The following is a 21,215-nucleotide window of genomic DNA, read 5'->3' on the forward strand; positions in this document are numbered from 1 at the left end:
GTTCTTGGCAAGGGGGAAGCAATGCAGGAGTAGCAACTGGAAGGAAGAAATAGTTGGCATTTTGTTTGTATAAGGTTGTAAACATTTGATTTTTGTCTGATAACTAGCATTAGGCATCTTGTTTTCAGAAAATTTTAATACAAGTTTTGTGAGGGGAAGGCAATAAACTTATAGAATTGAAAAAAGTGGTGGAACTTTTAAATTAGAAAGAGAAAAAAAGGAATAAATAGAAACTTTACCAAGCTAGCAAAATAGTAAAGAGAAAAAGGGAAGAAACAATGAAGTAAACTGTAAATATAAAATTAAAAAATCAAGTATACAATTGTTACAATAAAATACAAAAGGTATAAATACCCCTACCTAAAAGGAGAGACTGCTGGCATACAAATAAAAAATGTAGATGAGAGATACTGTAAGAAATATATTTAATCAATATTTTTTTAAAAGTTGAGGGAAGACAGAGACAGGCAAAAATATGCAAGACAAAGAGCAAATGTAATAAAACATGAAGAACAGAAATTAAATTAGTAAGAATGCACAAAACATAGAGAGAGACACAATTTGTGAAGTCATAAAATCTTATGCCCAATTGGCATTTAGCTAGAAATCCATAATCAAAAGCTATCACAACTGCAGAGAGAACTGTTGAATAATTCAGTTTTATAATGGTGTATTTTAATGAATAAACAGTAGATAATAGATAAAGACAGAAGGGCCTTGAACAATCCAATTAAGTTGAATTAATTGAATATATTATAAAACTTTATGTAGAACTTCATGTTCCTTCTTCAGCTGAAAGAATACCTTAAACCATCAGTAGAGCTCTTAAAGACCACATTCTTTAATTAGTGTGCAACAATATTAGAAATAAATATTAAAATATAACTCAAAATCTTTAACAAGTTGGAAATTTAGAATCATGCTTGAGCCAAGGGAAAAATAAGTAAATAAATTCTGAAATATTTAGAAAATAATGAAAGAGAAATCCTCTAAAATCTAAGACACAAAGTACTCCCAAATAATAAAAGTTAATACTACAGAACTAGAAGAAAAGTATACTAAAAGAAAAGAGAATTTTAGAAGATGGAGGCAGACATTTGTAAAATCAGAATCAGTAGCAACAAAAGTAGCAGAAAGGATAAATTCAAAAGTTAATTTAAAAAAAAATACAAACCCTTTGTGAACCTATTTCTGGAAAAAAGCAAAGTTAGAAATGGAAAAGAAAATATAAGTAAAATATTGACAAAATTATATTTTAACCATAGTTCAGAGATCTGCATACTTTTTCTATAGAGGACCATACAGTAAATATTTTAGGCTTTGTGGGTCAAACAATCTCTTTCACACTGTATTCTGTCACTGTAGCCCAAAGGACCCTTAGACATCATGAGAACCAATGTACATATCTATGATCCAATAAAACTACTTACAAAAATAGATGGAGCTACATTTGGCCTGTGGGCTAGGTTTTCTGACCTCTGAACCAGAGAAAGAATAGCAAAATATTAACTACCAAAATTGATCCAAGGAGAATATAAAACTTCAGTAGATAAATGTTATTCCATTAAAAGTCCCAAAGAAGATATTTTGGAATTGGGTAAAATGCATTTAGAGTACCTACAGAAGAATAAGTATGTGAGACCAGACAAGGTATTAGGATAAAGACAACTGGGTGGAGAAGGAGTTGCCTTATGGACTGTGAATATATGCCATAAATTCACTTTCATCAAAATAGCATGATATTGACATAAGTACCACAAAATGGAGTCCAGAATGAAGCTTTAAAAATTCTGAAATTTAGTATATGCAATTCAATGAGAAATATGTTTTAGTAAAAAATGCTAGTATATTTGACTATCTGAAAAAATAGTTTGATTATTATTTTATGCCTTATAGAGTGAATTTTATGTAGATTAAAACCTTTATAATAAAACACAAATACAAATATTTTTAAAAAATGAGATGACTATGTATAATGTTATAACTGGGGTACTGTTCCAGCCAAGAGGGGAAACACAGAAGGTACAAAAGAAACACAACACATGTTTTATCCTATATGAAATTTTAAATTATTTACATGGCAAAATATATTATCAGATTCAATAGACAGACAATGGATGGGAGAAAATTTCATCACATATAGAAGTTAATGGGTTAATACCAATAAAATATAAACAAATCTAAAAATTTGGTATACCAAGAAAAATGGGCAAATATTTTAAATGGACAGTTTACAGAAGAGTAAATCCAACTGGCCAACAGCATATGAAAAGATTCTTAAATTAATTATTTTAGAAAAAGACATTTCAGCAATAATATTTTATTGTGTTCTATACCTTGGGCAGTCAAAAGTTAAAAGTATGATGACTAATTGCTGAGAAGGAAGGAAAAACAGAAAACTTCCACATGTTGCTGGTGGAAATGTGAATCACTCCAGTCTTTTTGGAAAACAATTGGGTAGCATCTATTAAAATTGAAATTCTCATGGAATATTTGGAACTAAAATTACTCTATGCAATGATACATGCACAAAGGTATTCAGTGCAACACTAATTATAATAGGTATCTGTCCACCCAGAAAAAGGTGAAATACAATGTTTGAATACATACAATATTCACTTACCATGAAATATTCAGCAGTCATTTAAAAAATGAGTTACAACTATACCATTTGGCACATATATTTAGTATGAATTCTGAAGTTCAAGTAGCAAGATACAGAGGAGTATGTAAATATGCCATTTTTTTCAAACAGTGGCAAAGAAGAGCATCTGTATATATAATTACATATGGAAATGCACACATACACACACACACATTGCCAAAAAATAGTCTTGTGTTATTGTAAATCCAGAAACTGTCAAACATACTTTATTTTTACACCTCCTCATATACCGATGTTTTTTATGGTGTTGAAGAACAAAGGGTTTTAGCTGGGGTTAGAGGGAGGAGTAAGGGGAACATTTCACATTTAAGACTAATTATTGGAGATCTTGTTTTGGAGGTTGCTGTTGAGGTGTCCAAGTTCTATGGCATCACCTTTTGGATAAAATATCCCAGTTATCCAAGCATATGGTACCTTTCACCAGGGCCTTCACAGATGGTTAGATTTCAGAACAAGGTACCATAACTGAGAAAGCCAATGACCCCAGTGGAAACTTTTCCTCTCTCCTCTGTTAAAATAGCTGCTTCTTCAACCTATTATCCAAGCAGAAAGGCCTGTTTATATTCCTTAGTGGATCTGTCTTTGTGTGTTGTTGATTCTTCTTCTCACAGCTGTGTTCTGAGTGTAGCTAGAAGTGGCTTCGTCCATATATATATATATAGTCACATATGGGGTGTGTGTGTGTGTGTATAAATATATATGAATATAGTGGAAACAAAAATTCATGAAGTATTGCTTGCCCTTACTTTGTGCATTTCTAATCATTTCTAGTCTATTTGATTTTAGTTTGTTTCCTTTAAAAACTGCTTGTCACAGTCCATTAAGTTGACTTAATGATCCATTCAATGGGGTAGTGACCTGCAGTTTGAAAAAAGCACTGTATCAAAGGAGTGCTATCAAAACTGCATGCATGGCATTTTGTGGTCAGGAGATTTCCACTGGCTGGCAAGGCAGTGACTCAGGAAGGTCAAATCCAGACCTAGGCATGTTTTTGTTCGTTTATTCCATGCCAATAAAGCTAGCTTATATGGAAGACATCCTGACAATAGGTTTCTTAAGGTAGTTTTAAGTCTTAGATGAAGAGGCACTGTAATATGTTTAGAAAATTAGCTTAAAATGGGGGCAAATACTTCTTTACTGCTGTGGTTGATACCTTAGTAACGATTTTTCTCCAGCATTTGGGACTATCATGAGAAGGCTAGTCATCTTGGTATAAATAGAAGGCATCTCAATTGATTTCACCTCTGCCTCAAGCATTCTTGGATTATCTTTCCCACTTAGACTTGAAAATTATATACTCAAGTTGGAAAAAAGAATTTCCATACCAAACTAAAGAACAATTAAGTATATTCTTTTATAATAATTACCCCAGTTGGGAAGACTGATAAATTAATTCTCCTTAAGACCAGTAAGATCAGCCCTGACAAGTGTGGTTTGGTTGGGTGCTGTCCACAGAGCCAAAGGTCACAAGTTTGATTCCCAGTCAAGGCACATGTCTGAGTTGCAGATTCGGTCCCCGGTCAGAGTGTATACAAGAGGCCACCAATTGATGTTTCTCTGTCACGTCATTGTTTCTCTCCCTCTCTTTCTCCCGTCCTTCCCCTCTCTCTAAAAATAAATACATAAAATCTTTTTTAGAAATTAGACCAGTAAGATCAGTTGTGCATTCTGTTCCAATACAGGATTTGTGTGAGTCACAGCGCAGAGGTGGCTGATGCGTAGGCTTTTAAAGTGGAAATGTTTGAAAACCTGACCTATAGTTTGACCACAAAGAGAAATGATGTGTGTTATATCTAACTGAATTTGGGAGCAAAGAGCTTCAAAAGCAAGATGGGAAATGGATTCTGCCTATGGCATTCTTTATAGTATACCTAACTTAAGATGTGTATTAAAAAACAGTTAAAATATTCATTAGGGAAGAAAGGCTGTTATATCCTGCCATTAAGTTTATTTTCAATCTAACTTTCTTCCTTAGTAGTTAACATTGATGCCTTTGATGTTGTGGGTGTTGTCAAAGATAGTTCATCACATGGAGAAAGAGCAGAGGGGGAGGATTGGCAACTTCTCTCTTCTTGGTGTTTTTCCATAAGATTCTTTTCACCAACCTCATTGTTATTTCCTTTTTAATCTGAGGGAGTTCCAAATCTGATATTGTAGGAACTTGATTTTATTTCCTTACTACATTAGTATTTGAAAGAAATTGAGACTTTTTCAAGATGTTTAATAAGCAGCACAGAAAGAAGAATGTAAAATAAAAGCAATAGAAACAATAACTGCAGTTGCCAAAATACCTAACAAAAAGGGTCTCTGAGATGTAGAAAATCAAATTAAAAGTGCCCCCAAAATTCATCTTTCCATTGTCCTTCCCTTACTGGAATTCTCTGCCAATATTACAGTATTGGGAGTTAGGACAGGAAGGAAGTATAGATAAAGCTTTCTGCTCTTAAGACATTTGCCATTTTTTTTTTTTTTTTTTTTTTTTGTAGCTGAAGACAATTAACTGCAAAGTAGCTGAAAGTGCTGATTGGACTTTCAGTTACTATGAATGAGAGTGGCCATAATTTGAACTATTTCTATCAGCTGTGTCTTTGTGACTGGCTTTTTTTGGTTTGCAGGACTGTCAAAAAATGAGACACCAAACTTGCGACCAGTCCCAAATGAAGCAGACTGTGGCCTCTAGTGCTCCGTTTTCAGAATAAGCCTCAGGTGTTTCGTTCTCTCTGAAAATAGTACTAAAGTAGGTGGCATGTGGGAACCACTGGAACAGCAAACTGATGACAGAAAATCAGTGAGACCAAGAGCCATCAGCCTTCCATCAGCACGCTTTAGAATTTTTAAGACGTACTCAGTATACTCTTTTGCTACACCAAGGCAATAAGATGGAATCATCCATTCTCTACATTTGACTGCAGGATTTGGATGACATAGCACATGATGTTATATGGAATCTGAATTCAGCTGTGTTCCAAAGTATAACTAACATTTTGTTTTAAATAGAATAACTCCTTGCTGACCTCAGGGTTTTATTTTGTTCTTGGTGTGTATGTATGTGTGTGGATGGTTACCTGTTCAAATGGTATCTTCTCCATTTCTTTACTTCAGTGGTATTTCTAGCCTTATTTTCTAGTGGACAGTTTTGCAGAGGAACAAACTGTCCTTAGACACTTGTTTCTCATCCATTGTCCACTTGTTTGATGTGTTTTTGTGAACACTGGCAGCAGCTTTTCCACACTTTCTCTTCTAAGTGAAGAAGAGAGAGACCAAATGTCCTTTTCTAGGTTCCAGGAAAATATGGATTTAATTCTTTTTCCTTAATTCCAAAAGGAAAAGGCAGAACAATGCATTCAAAATTGGTCAAAGGCTATTATTTCTTCTAACTGAAGCCGTGTAGGGGAGCCGACCCCCTATTAGAGCTCACTGTGCGGCATTATAAAGTTGCCCAAGAAGAGTAGTGCTTTTCCACTTGGTGAACTGTTCTCACTTGTTTGGCAAAATAGAGAAACTGGATGTACATATTCTGAGTATAAGACTGAACCCACTCTGAGTGTGTCTCTATCCCTGTCACAGAAGGAGAGAGAACTCTGAGCAGAGAAAGAAATGAACAACTGGGGGACATCTCACAGTCCTCAGTGACCTTCAGATGCCTTTGTTTTATGCTCCCTTCTTCTGTTCATTGGACAATAACATACCTTGTCACAATGAACTATTATTTTTTTAAACAAGGTAAGTTCAAGAAAAATTAAAAAGAACCTATATATATATATATATATATATGGTGTAATAGTATGGAACCTACAATCCTAGGGCAAAATTGAAGTAAAATCACAAAAGATTTGAACAACACTATCAAGGAAGGACTGGACGTAGCTCCTACCTAGCCCCTCCGCTTTCCCAGTGACTTCTGTAATGTGCGGTTGGAGAAGAAAACTGTGTCCTGTCATCGTTCCCCCAGGAACAGGGGGAGGAGCTGAGGGTGACTTTGATTCCAAGTGGAAATTTTCATTTTCCTGATGAACCTGACTAGCTCGCAGGACACCAGCCATTTAGCTCTGGGCAGATGACTGTCTCCTAATCATATTGTCATCTTTCTTAATGCCAAAGGTTTCAAACCCAGCTGATTCTAGCTCCATGAAGTTCTTTTGGCTTCATCTGTAGAAGTCAAACTGTGTTTCTGCATCCAAAAATGTACTTGCTGGCAGCCTGAAAAGTAGTCTGTTAAGAGGAGGAGAAACAGAGCTGTAGATGTGATGTGACTCATTCAGACTTCATTCCTTTAATGGAAAAAAACCTGCTGTGACATTACCTAGTCACCAGGGGACGTACTTCTCCAGAGAGCTCTTGTTTCATCTATTAGTATCTCCTGGGGATCAAAGAAAGGCCTGGGTTTTGTGTAGCAGCACCTTACAGAGAATGCAGCTGCCCAGCTTCATTTCTAAGGAAATACACATTGATTTTTTCCCTCTATGTTGTTAGTTTGCTGAATCCACTTTTCTCTGTGTTAATAAAGAGCCCAGAGAGAAAAGAGAATATTAGCAGTGGTTCCAAACACCAACCAAGCACTTTGCTGCGGTCTGCTTGGGTGGGAGGCCTGTGTCTGCACTGACCCAGCACGGCTGCAGCCTCCCTCATGCTCTGCATCTGACCCCACATGTGCCTTACTGGAGAAGCTGGCCTGTGTGTGGCCACCACAGTGGGAGCTGGATCCATACCAAGTGTCCCATCTGATCTTGAAAGACTGTTAGGATCTACGCCCTCCATGTTAAGCATTTAATTATAAGGGCACTGACAGTTCAGATCAGGTCTGCCTGGCAGGTCGTTTATTTTAATCGTTGCTGCCGTCTATTCATTATCCTTATGTGTTAAACATTGTACCCAAGAGTTTCTATAATTTTACCTTATGCAATCCTCCAAATAACTATTTGAGATAGTTATTATTATTTTTTTCTATTTTACAAGTGAGGAAAGTGAAACCTAGAGAAGCTAAATGAGATGGCCAGGATTATTCAGCTAATAATTGTGTTGCTAGCACTAGACTTGGGCCCATCCTACTCCAAAGGCCATATTCTCAAGTTATACTGTGGTTCTTGGTTTGTGAAGGGGTGGGGAAGGGGTAGGGGGCGGTTGGCGAATGTGACAGAAGGACCTAGGGAATTTCTTTCAACTGCTGTGTTTCTATTCTCCTTTTCCATTTTCCTCCTCTCCTCCTTTCCCCTACTCGGTCTGATTTGCTCTCCTGGCTGCTGGGATTGGGGGAGTGCCCGTCCCAACCACTGAGGGTCACGGCTACACTGAGTCACTATTTGGGGGGGGGGGGTCAGAGGGGGGATGCCACAACCCTCAGGAGTACTGTGATAGAAAAACGGCTGAGAACCAGTGGGCTGAAGGAGGGATGACAAATCCTAAAGCAATATTTCTGTGATTTCCTGTGTGTGGAGTTTTCTCTTTGGTGGCATAGTTTCAGGTGGCATGCACAGTGGCGGACGGCTGAGGAAGGGTGAAAAACGGCTTTTATAGGTATAAAAAACATGTATAAGAAATGGGAAACATATATAAAATGCATATATACATGGAAAACATGCCTAGGCAAAACACATACACATGGAAATCATATATTAATACTTATATGAAAATAGACTCGGTATGGATGTCCCCCTCTCGCAGTTCCAGCGTCATTGTTAATGAGAGTGCAAAGCTGTCACATGTTCCCCATGCAGGAACTCTTCCTTGAGCCTTGCGGACTGTGCTGGGGGGCTGAGGGGGATAAAGGCTGTACCCGGCCTTCAAGGAGCTCACAGCCCAAAGGGCTTTTGTTTTTTTGGAGAATAACACGGAAAGTTCAATTTATAGATCAGTTTTCTTAGATTGTCATGATTTATATAGTCAGAGAATTCTGTTAAAACGTTTTCTGAAAAGTAAACAGAACAAAATAAACAGCTAATATGAGGCCCCATGCCTTTTTATCCCTAAAAGCTGACTACTGGGACACCTTTGCATTTCAAGCTTATTCACTCAGTTATATTATAGGATTAAGTGTGACTTGTTAGTTTCCTTTGGCAACTTCTCGTTTACAATCAATTAGACATGGCAGTTGACAGCAGGGAAAAATCTGGAAGAAACACCAACTATCTGTTCTGACCTTTTGGTTTAAAGTTCCTTAAAGCCCCTGCAGTCACCCGTGAAGTACACTGTAGTGGCAGAAGAGTAGTGTTTTCTTCCTGGAGGACACTTCTTAGCCTATCAGTCCTCTGCTCCAAAGCCTTCTGTCCTTCTCTCCACTTCCTCCTTCTCCTTTCCATCTTTCCACATCAAGGCCTTCCCTTAGAGCCTAACCCCAGCTAATCCAGCAACTCTTCCTTTACTGTTCCTAAACTGCCCTGCTTCTCATACTTTGCTAACACTCTTCCCTACATGATCTCTCTCCCTGTCTCTACCTGTCAAAAATCTCACTTTGAAAGCAAAATCAAAAATGTTATCTCTATGAAGACCTTCAGGATTCATGACTGGACTTAAACTTCCCTTCTCTGTGCTGATAGTACATGGCTCAGACCTTGAGTAAAGTGTTTAATATACTCTTTCTTGATTTGTAGTTACTTGGGGACATTAAGGACCTCTGCCCTCTTCTTTGAGGATCAGATGTCCTGCATTGTATAAAATGTGTCATTTTAAAATAGTTTAAGTAACCTTTAAGTCTAAGGGAATAGCACTTGTGTGGAATTCCCTGATAATACCGGACAAGCAATTAGCATCCCAAGTTGCTCTGGTCAACAAGTGCATCTTTTGATCCTTTGATATACAGGACAGGTTTTAACATAGGACTTTTGAACTATCTGTTACCTCTCCTTAGAAATCTCTTTTCTTTTGGTGTTTGACATGGCAGCTCCTTCCTGGGGCCAGCAAAATGGATCCATCTTGGAGATTCTGTCTCTGAACTCTCAGACTGTTGAAGCTCTGTCTCTGGTCACTGTGTCCCAGTGCCCTGTTGTACTATACAGCACTGCCACAGCCAGGTAAATTTTTGCTTGTCTGCTCAGCATGTTTCTTAAGCTTCATGAGAGCAGGGGCCCTGTTTGCTCTACGAATCATTATACAACAGGTCCTCCAGAAGCTGGTTCCCAGTAGAAGGCACTGTTGATATCTGTTGATATTATAACAAGGGTACCTATGTCACTCCAGGCCATTCCTGGAGGCTGTCCTGCCAAGTGAGACAGTGGCACAAGCCTGCTTCTTGTAATTGCAGGCATGGTACAGAAGAAGCAGATGTCACCGTAGGACTGCTGAACTTCCCTGGAAAGGCTGGTGGCCATGGTGTGGAGGGTCCACCTCTTCTTGTACCTCTGTGGCATTGGGCTTAGGCCTGGTCACACTGGTATCCCTGACTCTGGCTGCCATTGTCTGAGGTGTTGACAAGAGGCATCGGGCTGCTTCCCTCCCTGCAATGTGCCCTGTGTCTGCTTCCCAATTTATAAAAAAAAGTAAAATGTATGTAATTTCATATATATATATATATATATATATATATGTAAATGGCTGACAGTGGTGCCATTTATATCATATTGTATTATTTAAAATCAGTGGTTTTCAATTAGCTTCCCATCAGGCCACCTGTGGGGCTTTGAAAAACACAGGTGTGCAAGGTCGACCTCAAAGATTTCAACTCACTTGGCCTGGAATGGTGCTCTTAAACTTGGCTCTATGAATCATCAAAGGCTCAGGAAAACAAGGGAAGGTAAGCTTTCCATAGCTTCCAAAGCTGTGCTTGTTTTTAAGACTTTCTGAGTTCTATTTTAAATCCTCATCTCATATCCTTAATCCTTGTGACTGTCCACAGAAAGATAATAATAAGATCAAACATGAACTTATATTAGCCACAGGAACATCTGAGGTAGTTCCAAAGTTTTAATTATTGTTTCAGTCATGTAAGAGCTTAATTATAGTTTTAATATATAAACAACTTTTGGTATGTTGCCATACAAATAAAGGAAACATAAATAATTATCAACCAGGCTTCTGTCTCAATGCATGACCAACAATCACCAAGTTATTTTTAAGAAATGTACTACAAAAAAAAAAAGAAAGAAAGAAAGAAAGAAATGTACTACATATTAAATGGCTATTTTTCTGTTAGCTTATATGAAGTACATGATAGTGAATAACTTGATATAAATGCTTATTCCATCCATAATACATCTTTGGTGTTTCTCTGATTCTACTTAAACCATAGAACAGATTTCTGTGAAAATACAGCTTTCCTTTTTTTTCATATTTGTGTATTTGTTATCAGATTTTATTCTAAACTCACCACCTCCTTCAGGAGCATCATGGTATCTAAACGGATTTTTAAGTGTGACATGCTGTCCCCCTTACTTTATGTATGAGGCACAGAGATGGCAGACCCAGCATTGGAATTCATCCCTCTTGATATCAAAGGTGTAGTCATATTTCTAAATCATTAAATAAGAAAACAAAAACTAGCAACCTTAAAACTATTCCTCAGTGATATCTGGCCAAGTCTGTGCCTTTAATTAAAATAATCATGTGGTAAATCTCCCATTGGGGATCTCCAGAAAAGATTTCACAAGTTTTTCTGGACCGTGAAGAGCTACATTAAGTTTATCACCTGAAAATATTTATTAAACTGGACTCAAAATCTTGCTTCCTGAAATGTTTCATCCTTCTTACTTGCTTGCTGAGAGAAGAGCTTGTTCCCCTTTCCTTTTAACAAACACCCTGCCAATGTGAAGTCTCTAGAGATATTCCTTTTCCAAAATAAATCTATTTTTGCCATATTACCACCTTGACCTTCCAAACCCAGGAATCATTTTCGTTTTTCATCTTGGTCTATCTGTTCCCTTCATAATCTCTAATTAAATTGTTCTAAACCACACATGTTCACCAGTCAATCCCATTCAGTCTAGAGTGGGTATAAATCAAGTTCACAGACTCAGAAATACAAGAAATGTAACTTTCCTTGTTTTCTTGCAACTTATTTTCATGTCCATTTTGAGTTCTTTTTCTACCAAGGAGAATTTTAGAGAAATGTTTGTCCCTCAAAGCAGGAGACACTCTCTTCCCTCTTACTCCCTACCAGGCTCCAAAAGAAAGAGTGTTCAGAATTCTTAAGAGGCAGAATAGTTGAAAGGGTTTTTTTGTTTGTTTTTTTTTTTTAAAGCAAAGCCTATTTTCTACCCAAAGTAGAATATAATTAAAGTACTAAACAAGTATGAACATTTGCTATTTCTAAAATAACAAATAACTTAATATTTTCTTAAAGTTAGATGACACTTCAGAAACAAGAGTGCCTCTAAAATAAGATGTACCCCAAAACATTAGAACCACTTGCTGCGTTGCTTGCATTTTCTTTCATTTTGGTGCCGACGATTCAGATGGTGGCAGGAACTAGGTAAGCCAAAGTGTACATATTAGAAGTTACCCTGGCTGGTTTGGCTCAGTGGATTGAGCGTCGGCCTGCGAGCTAAGTGTCGCTGGTTCGATCTTCCAGTCAGGGCACATCAGAGAAGGAAAACTCTGACTCCAAAAAACCTCCGCTGCCTTGCGGCATACCTCTTCAGGGGAAAGGCTAAGGGAGTAAACCCTGACAGAAAATCCGGAGCCGGAGTCCCTAAGGCGGTTTGACATTGTAGTCAACACCGGCAACTCCTGCGGCGCACCTGAAGCCAAGCTGTATTGACTCCGTCTTTCCCTTGGACCCTTCAGCTGCGAAGAGAGGGGGGGTCTGCTGCATGGGCAACAGCAGACCCTCCATATCACCCTGCCCAGGCTCTGTAGCTTCAGCTTCACTGGAGAGGACACTCCAGCGTCATTGCAAGATGTCGATTCAACACGGGAGGAGACAGATACCGTGTCACTCCCGAGTCGGACTGCACAGCCATTCTCGGCGGTGCAGATAGACTCTTAAGAAGCTACACCATCCTCTCTCGAGACGGACGGCTGCCGACGATGACATATTGGAAGTGGAAGAATCCAAAGGGAACTGAAGTTCACTATACCTCAGAGGTAAGGGCTTGCATCATCGATTTTCAGCATCTAAAAAAGGCATCTGTGTGTCTATATGTGAAACAGCAGCATCACTAGTGACTCCAGAAAAAGGGAAACAAAAGGAGGAGGTAGGGGAATGTCACAATAGGGTGTGGTTAACAGCAGCTCATTTCTGGAGTCAGTGTAAGGCTGGGCCAGTGCCTCTGGGCAAGGTGATCGGTTAGCCTGGGACCTCCGAGTGAGCCTGGGGCTCCAACTAAAGAAGCAGAGGCTAGGGTCTGAGAAGGTCAACACCGTCAAAGTCCTACAGAGAACTAGGATTATACCCTGGGCTTCTAGCCAAGGCCCTGGTTCTCTGACTAATGTGAGTGTGATCTTGAACTGTGTTTGGCTCTCGGAGAGGAGAAGGAGCCCAAGGCCTGTCTGTCTTAAGGGATAGAAGATCTGTGGCTTGTTTCCAGTGAATCCTGATGAGAGCAGGGGCAACCCTGAAGGTTCTCAGCCACTGGGAGGCTCTCACAGTGCTTTAAACCCTGTAAGGCAATTTGAGTCTTCTGCGCCTACTGTATTCCCTGTTGCTTTATGGAGTATTTAAAACTTATAGTGGCAGGGGTAAGTGATTTTTCACCTATTAACTGGAAATGGGAAAATTGTGAAGTTCCCCTCCTTTACTCTCCATCTCTGTTCATGTGCAGTGGCCGCTCCAATTCTGTCTGTCCTTGCACACACATGTTTGGATGCATGGGGTGAGGATAATCTGCCTACAAACACATGACCGAATTCCAAAGCTGGGAGGTCCAGGGACATGCTGAGGCAATACATCACCTGAATATAGAAAAAGCAGGAGAACCCAGCTTGACCACTTTTTCTCTGTGAACATCAACTTTCTCATCTACAAATTAGGGATAATGATATTGACCTATATGAATTAATGTGCGTAAAACCCCTGGCCTAATGCCTGATACATTATGGACATAAGAGTCAGTGCATATAATTGTGGACATGGAGCTGTCTCTACAAGGGAGCTGAGTTTCCTCAATTGTTCTCAACCAGTTGTAATTTTGTCTTACAGGGGACATTAGACAGTGTCTGGAGACATTTTTAATAGTCACAATGGAGGGAAAGTTACTACTGGTATCTGACTGAGAGAGGCCATGTGTACTACTAAACATCCTACAATGCCCAGGACAAAACAAAGAACCCTCCTGCCCAAAATGTCAATAGTGCTCAGGCTGAGAAATCCATCCAGCTAAATAGTCATAGCAAAAAGGGACAAAGCTGACTTTTCTTCATCCTTAGGTGAAAGAACGTGTTCAAATACTGTTAACATACTAACATTACTGGCTTCATCTGGCACCAAAGGAGACAAAGAGACTGTAGACTCTAGACACTGCTTTGAAACTAAATCCAATTGTGGTGAAAGAGAACTTTTCCTTGATTCTAAAAAGAAAGTAAATGATTTTCTAAAAATTTAAACAAACAACTCTAACTACTCAACAAGTTTATTGCATTACAGATTTTAGGCGCTAAGGCTGGATTTTGTTGATTTTAATTTTTACCAATAATACAGCCTGAAATTTTTTGATAGATCTGTGTGATTTATTAAATAATTGCTGATACTTGCATGACACCAAAAAAAGGTCACTTGTTAAATTCTGCATATAGAGTATTATCTCAAGTCAAATGAAACACTAAAGGAAAAAAAGACATGTTAAGTTTATCTTGCCTTTTCAGAAGTGAATACTTTTATCATAAAAATAGTGGGAATCTGATGTTGATAAAAAATTTTTAATGACTTAATGCATAAAACACCCTGGCGTGATAGAGCAATTTTTAAAGCTCAGCTCTCATTGCATTTCCACATTGTTCCATTGTTACGTGAAGTGTCCTCAGTAACCACCTGGGCTGGGTTCCCTGGGACACATGCGAGAGCTGGCAGTTAGTCATTGCCCTGCTCTGCTCTTGTTAGTTCGTGTCTGACTCCTCTTTGAGAGAAGCGTACATTTTTAAAGCCAATGATTATTACTGAAACCCTTCTTTCAGTCATCTCCTTTGCAGACTTTCATTTTTTAGTTTTGTTTGCCAACAAAGAAGGATTTTAAAAGAGAACTTGGGCCCCGTCCTGCTTCTACAATATGTTTAGCATGGCATAAATTCCATTAATAAATTCTTAAAGTAGTTTGAGCTTCTATTTTTTAAAAACAGTTCTAAGTTCAGTCATTTGTTAAAAATGTGTTGATTTAAGTACATATTTTTTTGAAACAATTTTCATCCAAAATATCAGAAATGTTTTCAGAAAATAAAGGCAAAGATGTACACAGTTTCTCAATAATTCAACATGACCTAAATGTTAAATGTCCCTCTGTAGTCGTTAATGTCCAGAGTCAGCAAAGGCTGTGTGTCTTCAAGTTTGGGACACTCCAGCAGCTGCTGCTGACTTCTGATTTCAAGTTTATGGACGGCCCCTGTTTGCTGTGTCCTCACAGGTGGAAGGGGCCAGAGAGCTCTCTGGGGTCTTTTATAAAGACACCAATCTCATTCATGAGGACTACACCCTCATGACTTAATCGCCACCTGAGGTCCCACCTCCTAAAAGCATCACATTAAGGATTATGATTTCAACATATGTATCTGAGGAAACACAAAGCTTCAGTCCATTGCACATGCTTATTGTAACCAGGCAAATATTACAGAGGTATGTAAAGGAGTGTCGGTCTTCTTCTCATTCAGTCTCACCCTTTCACTGTAACCACCATACAATTTAGTATGTATCTTTTCTCACCTTCCTCAGGGCTCATACAAACACATGGACATTCCCATTCACATGTAAGATATTTTTGTGAAGCAGAGTACTGTGTACTGGTTTTATTAGTTCCAAGAGAGCAAAACACTGTGTACCAGCCCCAAGGGAGAAATCCAAACACTGGTGTCTGTTGCATCTTGGTGTTGGAATTGCCAAGGAAAACAGTCAAGCACTGGCTGGAACAACCCCTTCTTGCATAGAGAAGAAACAGAACAAGATTGGCTTCAATAATATGCATCAGTCTCTTATGGCTAGCAGGTCCCCCCTATATCCCTAGCAGTTGATTGAGCAATTGGCCTATGTACACACCTCTTCTTTCTACCACTATCAGCAATGGAGGGAAGGACTCCAACCCCTGCGCCTTCCCTGTGGAGTCTGAAATACTGGGGATCATCGACACCCCATGCTTAAGCAGAACGAGAAAGCACATACTGAGCCTAAGATAGGGAAAGATACTCCCTTACAAGATGATACACTGGTCTGGTCACAGGCTACGTGGGCTCTGTATCCCTGGTAAGAAGTATTAACAGGCCCAAGCCCATTCTTACTTGGTAAAGTGGGGGTCCAAAGGCTGCATGCACGAGACTAACTTTGCCAACCATTTTTATTCCTCTCCCTAAGTGGATTATGTGCAAACACTACCCAGAACTCGCTTTTCACATTTGACAATATACAATGAACATTCTTTCTGATCATTATTTCTAATAACTCAGAAACATAGTGGGTGCACTGTACTTGTTTCACTTATTCCCCTACTGATGGGCATCCAAGGTTTTTATAGTTGTCTACGACTGCCAGCAATGCTGCAGTAAATATCTAAAACCTGTCTTCTTAGGCAGTCTTTTCTTTTTTGTCATATTTGACTTCCTTTCCCAAGTTCTGGGAGAGGTAAATTTGAATACATGTGTGGGTGTTGGTGTGTGTGGGGGGGGTGTGAAATGAGGGTAGAGATGCAGAAAAAAGGATGATTGAAAGGTTAAAGTGGTATACACTGTATGGTTTGTCTGTATACATTCCTGTAATATTTTTATTTTTTCTCTTGCAATGTAGGTGTTTATTCAGAAAAGGAAGTTCCTAGAGTCTACCCACCAGGAACATTAGCTATTTTTGGTTTTCCAGAACCATCTGTTTGGTTTTCTTTATTCACACATTTGTGGCTGTTGTGTTTTTATGCCTTTGTTCTTGCGTTATTTTGGTCTGAGTTGCTGTTTTGTACAGTGTGCATCTATTTTGTGTTAGTGTCAAACTGTGCCTTCCAAGAGTAGCAAGTAGTGGTTCGAAATGAAAAGAATATCCCAAATGTCTAAATCTCATACTTGAAAATGAAGAGATTTGTCATAAGTATTGTACATCTTTTAATTGAAAACCGAGCGTAGCCACTGAAATGCTCATAATCAGAAGAAGCCACAGGTGTGGATGAGGTCATGTGACCTCGGGTGAGGCATAAAAGCGCAGGTCTCAGTGGCTCACTCTGGTTGTGATTGAAGTCTGTCCCACTGGAGTGAAGTTCAGAAGCAGCCCCTGGAGGAACACATTTACCACATCATCTGTAAGGAACTTAAGCTTCTGTATTTCTGGATTTCATCTCAAAAAACCTATGCCTTCTATATTTGTTCCCTTGACCGACTTAAAAAATAATTTAAATTTTTTTCTACAGTATTGACAGTTAACTAAAGTTTTCTTTTATTATTATATTTTCAACAACATGAATTAACATGGAGGTTGGAAAGTATAGCACAGCTGTGTCCTGGTGACATGAAGAGACACCTTTCTACCACAAATAGTCCCAGGCATATGTTAGTTTTCAGCTTATCAGGATGTCGCGTGAGATCCTGCTGGAGCCTTTGAAGGGGCTAGATGCAGCAACAGTAGTGGTGTTGCTACTGGTACAGATGAGATACTGATGGTGTGTTTGTTCCTTCTCTGTCACATAGTATTTGCTATCTCCTTAAATGGCCATGGTATGGGTTGTAAGTTGTCATTATTTTATCTTCAACACTACAAAAAGAGATGCTCCCTTGACTGTATCATTTAATTTATAGACATTTGAATATTGCATATGTAAGGAACAGTAGCTAATTAAATTATTCCACAGATATTCATTGAGCAACTAGTGTTAACAGTGAAGAAAGTACCTTATACTCTAAAGGAGAAAGACAACAAAAGCAGTTAAAACACATTATAAGTGCTTCAATATCTTGAAGTCGTCTAACTCCCTTTAGTTTTCCCCATGCTTACCAATAATCTTTTGCTGTTCATTTGGTTTCTCAAGTCAATTTTATTCTGAGGTTGTAAAGGTTATAGAATTTGCCCTAAGATATTTGATGTTCTTGACAAATCAGTCTCCCACGAGATTTGTTAGTAGAAACTGTCATCTAAGAGGCTCATCACTGCAGTGTGAACTGGTGAAATAAAATTTCTAGACCTAACAAACCACAGAAAATGATATGAACTTAAGTTCCGTATATGATATCTTAGAATATGATTATTTCTCTAATATGCAGTCAAACTGGGATGCCAGTAATCAAAGGTGTGTATTAGTGCAATGTTCGCTTCTGTAGTTAGCCCAGTAAAATCATTAAGCAAGCCACTTCCATGGCCCTGGGCAGTGCCACTGTAGCCTTCAGGTGAGCTGGTCCTATCCATCACCCTAAATTCCTATAGTACTCAATGCCTTTAGGAACAACCTAAAGCCATGGGTTAGCATGAGACCAGGGAAGCCTTGGGTATTAGGGCCTGGTCAGGTTCCCTAGGATTATTATTCTTGGAGCCCAATAGGAGTTCTGGTCAGACCTTAGCCACAAAAATGATAATTTATGTTTTTGTGCATATCTAATTGGTTTGACCTCCTTGGAGTTTGCTCACTCTTGAGACTACATGATACATGCTAAACTATTGGATACCATATGTTTTCTGTTATCTTTAGTATCCTATTGAATATTAGTGATTTCAACAATACAAAGTTAACCTGAGAATTTTATATCAAAGTTATATTCCTTTTTGACTTCAGAAGATAGTCAGCTTATACACAGGGATGAACGAGAAATGGAAGGGCATATTTCCATATATTTGTTGATCTCTGTCTCATAGTATGTCACTTCTGTCTTTAGCTAAAATTTGGTTTTGTGCCGCGGCGCTCCCCCCGCCGCGCGTCCGGGACCGGGGTCCGGTGCGGAGAGCCCCTCGTCCCGGGAAACGGGGCGTGGCCGGAAAGGCGTCCGCCCCCTCGCCCCGTCACGCATTGCACGTTCGTGGGGAACCTGGCGCTAAACCATTCATAGACGACTGCTTCTGGGTCGGGGTTTCGTACGTAGCAGAGCAGCTCCCTCGCTACGATCTATTGAAAGTCAGCCCTGGACACACACACACACACACAAAAATTTGGTTTTGGCCAGTCACAAATTTTTCTGTAGACATTAAAGTTGGTTTTAATTAGCCTTTATTTGGATTGTCACCTAAACAGTTTATATTTTTTTCAACTGAAAAATGGATTGTAAGAATTTAATTTAACCTATTACAACCTTAGAAGCATCTTCTGATGAAATGCTTAGTAAAAAGCATAAAATCTTTTTTTGTTCACCTGATTCATACACGAACAAGCTGAGTACAAATATGACTTCTTTTTTAAGCAACATTATTAAATGAAACCAAAGCTTTAGAAAACAATGCTATTAATAGTGGTGACTCATGTGTTTATATTTTAAGAAGAATGATAAGCTTCTGCAGGACAGTGTGAAATAATTTTTCATAAAGTTGTTTAACTGTAATTATAGTAATACATATTACTATTTGTCTTAATTCAATTTATAATGCAAGTTGTAATGTAGCTCATACTACATAGAGTATTTAGTAGTGATATATAGTAATGTATATAGTAAGATGGGTAGAAGACAAAAACGTCAATACTTTAGATCAATTTAAAGCACATACATGTTCCTTGTTATTCTAGTGGTGTTGGCAACTTGGTAGAATGTTTAGAAGAGAGACAGAGAAAGAAGAGGAAAGAGCCTTTTGAGAGTGATGAAGAGGCACAAAAGCATGGGATTGAATAGAGTGTGACTGAGGGACACTGCATAGGGCAGCCTGGCTGGTTTCAAGGTTTGGTGGGAAAATCCTAGGCAGGTTCATTGAAACCATCACTTGCATGCTAGTATAACAATTTTCAAATTCAGGCTGGAAGTGATTCCATCCATTGAATATTTTTTGAACTGAGTTTTGACATGATGAAAGCGATGTGTTCAAAATATTGATCTGAGTGTTGTGTAGGCTGGGTGGTGGGGAGATTACTAAGGTTTAAGTAGTCAAGTAGTCTGTGTAGGGATAAAGCCTAAATCACTGTCATAGCAACTAAAATTAAAAGGTGTAGACAAATATGACAGATAACAAAAAATATGGAAAGGAAACAAAGGAGACTTTATAGCTTAATTTTCTATCTAAGGAGATTAATTCAGCAAACATTAAATGAGAAACTCTTATTTGAGATGGCAAAGGAGACATAAGCCCATTCTGAACTTTTCACAGTGCTCAGTAGTGGAGAAGCTACAGATGTTAAAGTTATAGACCTTGCCCTTCCATAAACCTGTCTTGCTGAGGAGAAGGTTTTCTGAGGTGGGATAAAGAGACATTTTAGTTTCTGTTTCATCTCTACATGAGATATTGAGATCAAGTTGAGAAAAACATGAACTCTGTAACCTGATAGCCTTGCAGTCAATGCTTAAGTCTAGCATTTATCAACCATGTGAGGTCGGGTAAGATATTTAACATTTTGATCCATCATTTCTTTATTTGCAAAATGAGAAACCACCTATACACAATGATTCTAAGTATATCTTGCATTTCTGCCCATATTGCAACAAGATGCATTAACAGCCTTTTTTTCTGGACTATCCTTTCATGGATGTTTACAGGGAACAGCCTTGGAAGATAGAGATAGTGTCCATCTCTAGAGTAGAAGTCAAGCTGGCTCACTGTCCAGTAGAATAAAGATGTGTCCCTCTGGGGTGAAGGTCAGGCAGGTTTGCTAGCTCCCTATTAAATGCATTCAGATTCCTTAAGCTTGAGGTTCTTTAGTTATGATGCACGCCCACTGCAGCAGCATTTCCCATCTAGGCCCCACCTTGTCACTCCTCTCCCGCCGTGGGACTTGGTGGCGAGGGAAACAACCCTGAATGTGATGTTCATGTTGCTAGCTGTGCCATGGGTATCTGACCCAGGAGTCTTAGGTCTTCTGCCAGCATCCATGAGACTGTGGCAGCCTCACTTATCAGCTCACAAGTTGGGTAAAGTCTGAAATCTTTTATCTTGATGCCACCTGTCTAATGTGTTTCTGGGGAGGTTGCATCATGGGATGGATTGGGGCACCTTTGACCTGATGTTATTTCAGATGAGCTGAAAAAAGGTTAGAGGAGAAGGCTGTCAGAAAAAAAGATTAAGTTACGAAACAGTCTGATCTTATTTGTAGATATATGGGAATATCTAAATATCTGTATGTTTATATATATTAGATTTTAAATACATTAATATCTATATGAGATTTTTAAAAGCCCAGATGCCAAAGATTGTAAGATATCCATTGTTTTATCCACCACTAAGAAGGAAAAAATGGTGCCAATTAATTGTAAGACAACATTGATTATAAGAGGTGTCCTGATTTCAGAAATGTGAAGTGAAAAAAAAAGGTTTGCTGTACATAGGAAAAGATTTGTAGAGAGGTACATATGAAAGTTTTATAGTGGTGACCTCTGGGAAGTG

General features: G+C 38.7%; 1 protein-coding gene across 3 annotated transcripts in view; it reads left to right on the forward strand.

Moving 5' to 3' along the window:
• Nucleotides 1-21,215, forward strand: part of TPD52L1 (TPD52 like 1) — a 75,029-nt gene that overhangs the window by 12,314 nt on the left and 41,500 nt on the right. The window contains exon 1 of one of the 3 annotated variants that reach the window (XM_090279810.1): nucleotides 20,672-20,743. The exons of 1 other annotated variant lie outside the window; for it this stretch is intronic. In XM_090279810.1, coding sequence (XP_090135936.1) covers nucleotides 20,704-20,743 — 40 coding nt within the window. In that variant the 5' untranslated portion in view covers nucleotides 20,672-20,703. Of the gene's footprint in view, nucleotides 1-20,671; nucleotides 20,744-21,215 lie in introns of those variants that run through there. One more of the 3 variants, XM_090279812.1, reaches the window with a different exon arrangement.

Source organism: Furipterus horrens, unplaced genomic scaffold, assembly GCF_987537825.1.
Source record: "Furipterus horrens unplaced genomic scaffold, mFurHor1.1.pri manual_scaffold_6, whole genome shotgun sequence".
NCBI classification, from domain to species: domain Eukaryota; kingdom Metazoa; phylum Chordata; class Mammalia; order Chiroptera; family Furipteridae; genus Furipterus; species Furipterus horrens.